At 27.3% G+C, this 8,298-nt stretch overlaps 2 protein-coding genes across 2 annotated transcripts; one reads left to right on the plus strand and one right to left on the minus strand.

Moving 5' to 3' along the window:
• The first annotated feature begins 319 nt into the window (after positions 1-319).
• Positions 320-1,811, plus strand: LOC132943014 (structure-specific endonuclease subunit slx1). Its single transcript, XM_061011776.1, has 4 exons — positions 320-765; positions 860-911; positions 974-1,159; positions 1,246-1,811. Exons 1-4 carry the CDS (start codon positions 593-595, stop codon positions 1,585-1,587), a joined length of 753 nt encoding a protein of 250 aa, XP_060867759.1. The 5' UTR covers positions 320-592; the 3' UTR covers positions 1,588-1,811.
• Positions 1,812-3,695: 1,884 nt separating this feature from the next.
• LOC132943332 (phospholipase DDHD1-like) lies at positions 3,696-8,290 on the minus strand. Its single transcript, XM_061012288.1, has 12 exons — positions 8,071-8,290; positions 7,560-7,936; positions 7,350-7,496; positions 7,105-7,245; positions 6,678-6,819; positions 6,481-6,587; positions 6,157-6,410; positions 6,040-6,084; positions 5,801-5,952; positions 5,413-5,714; positions 5,121-5,336; positions 3,696-4,979 (listed from the first exon to the last, which is right to left on the minus strand). Exons 2-12 carry the CDS (start codon positions 7,921-7,923, stop codon positions 4,933-4,935), a joined length of 1,917 nt encoding a protein of 638 aa, XP_060868271.1. The 5' UTR covers positions 7,924-7,936; positions 8,071-8,290; the 3' UTR covers positions 3,696-4,932.
• Between the last annotated feature and the right edge of the window lie 8 nt (positions 8,291-8,298).

Consider the following 8,298-nt stretch of genomic DNA (forward strand, 5'->3'; position numbering starts at 1 on the left):
AATACACAACTAGCCATCTATATAGTTGTTGTATATTATATGTGTGGAACCACATGCGCAGCGCAGCTTACTTCCACCGCGCGAACTACCACCATGATCCGTCTATGGGAATTACCTTAGATCATAACAATAATATTATAAACTAAGTTCTAGGTCCATGACTAGGATCCACGATCATAAAGACACTCTTTGTAATCGTGCTAGGATCTGAGGGAATTGCACAACACCGATGATACGTTAACACAATATTACACCGCGCACGATTTACTGATACTATGATACGATGATACTATCTTAAATCGTGGTTAACACGTATCGGTACCATGATAAATAATAACTGATAAATGATAATGAAGTTTAAAACATTTCGTTTACTTTTCAGAGGAGTTTAGATCTGTAGAAATAGAAAGCTTTAAATTATTTTTCAAATTAACTAGTAATTACATAAATTTTGATTATTTCAAAAAAAAAAAATGTGTTGATAATTGAACATTAGATATTTGTTTGTGGATGTTAAACGACACATTACTCAATTAGTACAATACTAATATTATGATAAGTTCAATTATTTAAAATTATTGTTAATATTGTTATGGCTGAAGAAATAGAACATTTTTACGGAGTATACCTACTGTATTGTCTGAATGAAAAGAGCAAAGGAAAAACTTACATTGGCTACACCAAGGATCCAAATCGCCGAATAAAACAACACAACAAAGGTGTCAAAAGCGGAGGAGCCAGAAAAACCAGTCTTCGTGGGCCATGGTACCATATTGATAAGATTACAATTAGTTATTAATGTTAAACAATAAAAATTTAAAATATTAAAATAATTTAATCAGTACTAATCTGCCTACAGGGAAATGGTTTTGATAGTACACGGATTTCCCAACGATATATCAGCATTAAGAGTAGGTATGATGTAAGTCTTCGAAATTCAAGAATTTAACGATGACATGTTATTTTTTTTCAGTTTGAATGGGCATGGCAAAATCCTAAGACATCCAGACGACTGAAACACATAGCACAAAAATCGAGAACGGAAAAAGCATATGACTATTGTATTCGCATACTTTCTGAAATGCTGCATGTAGGTCCGTGGAATCGTTTAGCTTTAAATGTCCGGTGGCTGAACATGCTTTATCGACGCGACTTCAGTGTAAGTAAACTGTCATAAATCATATAAATAACTAATTTAGTATCAAATATTATAACTCATAACTTATTATAATATAACTTCCACAGGATGATAAATTTCCACCGATGCACATGTCTATATGTCAAGGACCAGTTGTATGTAAGAAACCTGTGTCACCAAATGATATTAGCTCTTTGGACAGCAGTAAAAGTCAAATATGTGTTTTGTGTGCACGTAATTGTTGTGCAAAAAGTCTACTAAATTGTTTAGATCCAGATTGTCAAGCCGTCACACATATTCAGTGTCTTGCCAAGCGGTTTTTAGGATCATCTGATCATATTATACCAATAGATGGTGAATGTCCAGCATGTGGCACCCGTGTTCTTTGGGGTGATTTAATTCGGAGAAAAAATGGATGCTATAAAAATTTAATTGCCGCCGGCACATAATTATTAAAAACTTATTTATTATACCATTGATTATGGTTTGAGTTCCTCTTTAATGTGAAGTGTATTTTAAATATATATATATTTTTTTTCCAGATTATTGATTTTTGTAAATATTTTAGATGTATTATTATATTTTATTACTAGATAAAAAAAAAATGATTTACATATTAATATATCATAATTGTTGACGTAATATTTTTAAATTAAATTTTTTGAAGAAGTAATTTTCTTAGTTTTTTAAAAAATCTTAATGCTTAATAAAAATCTGATTTAAATTTTTTAGGGGTATTGTGATAATTTAAAAGCATCATAAGATTATCCAGTATAGACCTGAGTATAAGTAGAATAGTACAGCTACAGCTACAGCCCCCTACATTTCAAACAGTACGCCTATGAAAATCTATATCAAATCTGATGAATTCAAAAAATTTAAATGAGCTGTGCAAGAATGTGAGATTTATCTTAATTTACTGATTTTGAAGATATATTATTTAGTTGGTTTTTTCTACAATATTAAAAAGAATATTTTTTAAAACAGACCAATACTTCAAGAAAAATTAGATGAATTAAAAAGTAAAAATAAAATAAATGTTTGTTTGAAAAAATAAGTCATGAGATTGTGTCAGTATCAGAAGTAATGCCATTTTGTGTAGACTAATTAAAAAAAGTGTGGCCTGATTTGGAAAAATAAGGTAATAAGAAATAATACTAGAGATGTAAGCTTGAAATTTTTTTTTTCATTGAAATTTACTGAAAATTTGTTTTTAATGTATTTTTATTAACATAATTAATTTTTAAGGTTGTGCGATTGGTATGTTAGTTAAACATTAAGTATTTAATTAGGAATTAAATGACTGTGAATATTAAATAAAATGTATAACACCTACCTACAATCTACACGTTAAAAATATGACATAGTTTCAATTATAAATAGTTCTGACTTGTGGTCGTGTGTTAAAACTAGATAACATTTAATTTTTAATAACTCATAACTACTCATAAAAAAAAGTTTGTGGACAATTGTGGAGATAACTCAAACAATAAATATCATGTAATATCAAAAATTATCAAAAAAAGGAAAAATTAATAAATGCAGGAAAACTTTTACTTTATACTGAAGTAAAAATACAAATATATACTAAATTTATAACTATCAAGGGATTTATTTGATAAAAATGAAATAGAAATTATAAATTTTCATAACAAAACATTTTTATGAAACCTGCATCACTAGCATTCAATGGTAATGTAACATCATAGTTGTCCGAATTAATACAAGATATTATATAAATTTCAAATTTGTATTTTTGTAATTTCATTCAATTTTTTAATATTTTTGATAATCGTTCTGATTTTCAAATATTAAATTATTTTGTTTCTAGTTTAATTCTATATAATAATAACGAGAAACTGTTTGATGGTAAGAGCATCAATCGAGAAGTAAATTCGGCAAATTTTTTTTAAGTATGAATTACTGCAAACAAGGTTTTTACAAAAAAAATTGGAAAATTTGGGAAAAACCGATAAGATATTTATTAATGTGATTTTTCGATAAAATTGTTTTCGTTTAGAAATGGTTGGCAAGTTACATATTATAATGATATTAGTATTTTTTTTTCTAAATAAATAGTTTCTACTGGTTACATAATATAATATAATTGTTATGATTGGATAAAATAATTTTAACTTATAATTTTGATTTTTGGTCACTATATTTTTTACTTGCATTGGTTTATTCAAAGTTAATAGACTCAAAAACTGCTGGACCATTTTCAATAAAAAGTTATACCAATAGATCCCTTGAAACTTGCAGGGTGGTAATATCTTTTTGTCAGCCCCTATATGGGTAGCTTAAGGATATAGACCAGTGCTCACACTATTATAATTAGTAGAAATATGGAATATTTTTTTTTACCAATAAATTTATAAAAAAAAGCTTATCTTTGACATGAGTAATGCAGAGCAGGAGCTATATTAAATCAATATTATGGAAAAATAGTTTACAACAAACAATCATTTCTCTTCGAGCTTGTAACTTTCACTGTAGGTATAAAAAAAAAAATAGATTTAAATCACAAAATGTTTAATACAAATATCATATATATATATATATATAATATTATACAATATTATATCATAGTAATAATAATAATAATAATAATAATATTTTAACATCACAGAACATATTAGTCATGTCTTAATATAATATACATTTTGTAAAAAAAATACATATACTATATTAAAACAATCACAACCATAACCTGAGGTTATTATTATAAAATATAGTATAATAAAATAGTACACAGTTATCAAACAATAAATAATCAACACTATACTTCGATCTTCTAATAACATTATCATTATAACTACAATAAAAAACAATTTGATAAAATTAAAATAGTATGTATTCCAAAACGACTAATAATGGGCACACAGATTTGGTGAAACAACACTAGACATAGTATAAACATTGCATAATAAATACATTTTTTAAAAAAATAACTTGTAATATTGTTTTATTGCGCACAATACACATACCCTATTAAATTGTTTGGTGTAGTTGAATAAACATAATTGAAAAACATTGAAGGCTTCTCACTAGTAAACAATAAAACAATAGTACCTACCTATACTACCTACTTAACACATAATAATTATAGTCAACCAGTACAAATCACAACATTTTTAAGAACATATGTTTCATTTATAAATACATATATAATACAAATGGTGAATCGCAAAGAGTTGACAACTTTACGTTAAAATTGCGTTTAAAAATGTCAAATCACTGTGATACACTAATATAGGCGTACATGTATCAATCATTACATTAAATTTTAATAGTAAGTATAAAACTATTATTATACAAAAAACATTTAATTTTTAGTTTATTTTCAGTAGAATATAGTATATTCTTTAGTAATTAATATCACATCTGAGATTGAGTTATCTTTTCTTATACCTTGAAATAACGTAAAGAATAGTGAAGTATATTTATATCAAAATATAAATAAAACAAATTTAAAATATGATATATGTGAAAACGAAACAAGAACAAAGTATTTATTAATAAAAATAAGATACCGGATAATAAATTACTGTTGTCGAGAAATGTAATGGAAATTTACCCTGTATAGTATCATAAGACTCAATAAATTATAAAATATTAAAATATTAACCATTGGGCATTGAACATATTTGGTGTTAACTATTTTCAGGTTAACATAATATAAAATATAACAATGAATTGTTTAGTATAAATAAATAAAAATATTGCAGACTTAAATGACATGGGCAATATTTTTTTAGATGTTATTGATAATTTGCTTCATAAATTTGCTTAATTCATAATTTGCTTGTAGAATGTTTCAAATCTTCAGTCACTTCAATACCTTTAAAGATTTGAAACAGTAAACAAATATTTTTTCTTATTTTACTCTTATACATATAATGTATATTTAGGTTTAAAAAATTGAGCATTATAAACATTGTGAACAGCTGAGGTCAATTTTTTTTTACTTTAGAACTGTTACCTTGTTCTAATTGTAAGTCAAAATTGGGGATTTTCTCTTCAGGTTTTAGAAAATCTTCCATTGTCTTATCTAGTTCAGGGAATAATCTAGTATAAATGAAATATGCTACATCGTAGTTTGACCAATATGACGTATGTGTATACAACATTGACAAGTAATTACTGGCCGATCCTCCGATACTATCTCTCAAAATATAATCTAACCGGTGATTCAAATCTAGACATAATATTTAATAATTCATATTAGATATTATTATATTAATTCATAATAAATATAAAAATAAATAACATACTTTCAACTGGCGTACTATTTCTTGATAGTGGACACGTATTAACTTCAAACTGATTTGAACTATTGGCTTTATTATCATTGCTGCTTGACATATTAAGCCAAGTACTTATTCTACGACTGAATGTTTCATTTTCTTTTTTTACATCTGGGGCTTTAGCTTCAGTTCCATTAGTCTCTTCGAAGCTAGTATCTATGTTTCCAATTAGTTCTAAAGGAACTTCAGAGTAATCGCATTTGATACCATAGGCCTGAATACCGACAGGTTTGTAGCGACAATAATCTTTCGCAACTAATGGTTCAAACCTGAGATAATAAAATATTAAACATTCTCACTCTCACAAATGTCAAATATATGTAATTCAATAACTAATATTATAAATAAAGTGTACCTGTAGGCAACAGGGTCTGTAGGATGGTAAATGTTATATACTTTTTTGGCCAACCACATTGGGAACAAGTTTAAGTTTTCTTTGAATATTTCATTTTGACGTAATGCCAAAAACACTGACAATGGTGAACCCAAGCAGAAGAAATTCTCCAACTAAATATTAATACAGAGGATTAACAATTTATATACAATAATACGATATTTACGATTATTTATCTTAAATATAATAATATAACATACCTCAAAATTTAAATGTATTCTTGGACTGCTGTCACTTCGTTTAATCTGGAATCAATGTAATACGTCATAATATTAAATAGGTATAGACAATAAGAACAAATATTTAATATTACTCACAAATGGTTCCCATCCGGTTATAATATCATATGAAATTACACTACCCAAAGAGTGTGCCATTATTGACACTTTAAAGTCATGGTGTGGGTGCCGTTCTACAAATTCTGAATGTAGCCTATTCAGCTCGTTTGCCAAACTGTTTTGTATTTCCCGACCATATATAGGAGAAGTGTAGTACATGATATCCATAGCGGATGAATTTAATATTTGCCGTATATTTTTTAAATTTAATGGTGTTATCTGTTCAACTAACCCTGCGTTTAAAATAAATGTAGAAGATAATACTGTATAATGGTTCATTGTTTTAATTGTTTGAAATACTACCTCCATCAAAACTACACTGTGATCTCCAGTCCACAGGAAAAAACTCTGCCCTCTGTTCAGTACCTTGGAAATATTTATGTTTGATCCATTTGACGCAATCACGAAATCTAAATTTAACATAATAGCAATATAAAAATATTAAACAATAAACACATAATAATTATTTCATAATAGGTAATATTGTAAAGTATACTTACTGTGAAGTATTTTTTATTATTTTTTTATTATCTATTTTATGACCAATTCCATGAATCAAAAATACAAGATGAGTTATATCGTTCAGTTTGTCCTTTTCATTGGCATCAGTTTTGTATGATCTGATCAGTTTGTATCCAGCGGCTAAAAAAAATCAAAAAGTGTTATTTTAATTACAATTATTATAATTATTATTTATACACATTTTATGTATAATACAATCTAAATAATGTGGATGAAATGAATTTCGTGAAAAATGAATAGCCAAACATATTTGCTTCAAACTTTTTAAGAGTAAAATTCAGAATCTGTGCTTACCATATTTTTATGAAATTAGCAAACTTACCTATTCCGTTGAATAAAAACCTCAATTTAAATTTCACAAAAGTTTTTAGTTTTAAGTTATTTATACAATTATAGAAAACTTACATTTTTGGAAATAAGTTCCTAATTTTTTTGTAACGCTTCTCATAATTTTTGTGTTGATAAAAGTCTTTTGTTTAAATGAATACACCTCAGCCGATGAATACCATACTACATGCATGTCCCCAATAGTAACATCTCTTAATACTGTAAAAAACAATTGTATTTTATTAAATACAATTATTATTAAACCTCAATTAATATATTCAATATATACCTATTATGGTTAAATAGCAAAAAACCATTAATACCTGACTTTCCATTGTCTTCAGTGTCTTCAACTTTTCTGGTATCATCTCTGAATAGATTTAGATGTTCCCTTTCAACTTCCTCTCCATATTCATATGGTTCATATCCATCATAAAACCAAACGCCACGAAAAATTTCACTCTCTTCACCTTTTAAAAAATCAATAATATGAATATAAAGAAATCTACATAGGTAGTATAATATACACTTACCAGGCCAAAATATAGATGTACACTTTTTTTTTGATAAGTCTACTTCGTAAAGACCTCCTCTCACCACAACAGTATAGAGCCCAAGAAAATAATTAAAGGACCCATTCAAACTAGATACATCCTCTTCGTTGCCAAAGTTCGCCCTGTACCTGTACTCTATATTTAATGAATCAAAACCATCAAACTTGGTCCATCTTTTGAGATCACTCTTGTAAAACCATCTGACTTTTTCAGGGCCTAGTGGTTCAAATGTTATTGCAGTACCGTTGGTTTGAGTATTTGACACATTACTCTCATCCTGTGTGTCTTCAGAAATCAATACCGGTTCTTCTGTTTGCAAAAAATTTGTATCCATATTGTTCATTGCTGGTGCATAACTAAAACATTTTAAACAGTGTCGTGAATACACGTGAGAATATAAACAAAAAAAAATGTGCTTGCTTTGATTTAATTAACTGATGATGTAACCAGTTAAACAAATAACAATGGACGAATAATAAAAATGATTCACCTTAACGTGTGAAAATGAACGGTTTTTATTGATTGTTAAAAATAAAACTGCACAAAATCAGTTGACGGAGATCACGGAACAGCTACTAAGAGTTAAAACGTTTTAAAACTAGTGTAGAATGTTACTTTGCTTAATTAAATCAAAACGATCTATGTTGAACGTTTGGATTTTTTAATGTTTAAAAAATGTCCACTCTTATCTACGTTATCAGGTCTAGTGTCATGCGGT

Source organism: Metopolophium dirhodum, chromosome 4 (assembly GCF_019925205.1).
Source record: "Metopolophium dirhodum isolate CAU chromosome 4, ASM1992520v1, whole genome shotgun sequence".
Taxonomy (NCBI): Eukaryota; Metazoa; Arthropoda; class Insecta; order Hemiptera; family Aphididae; genus Metopolophium; species Metopolophium dirhodum.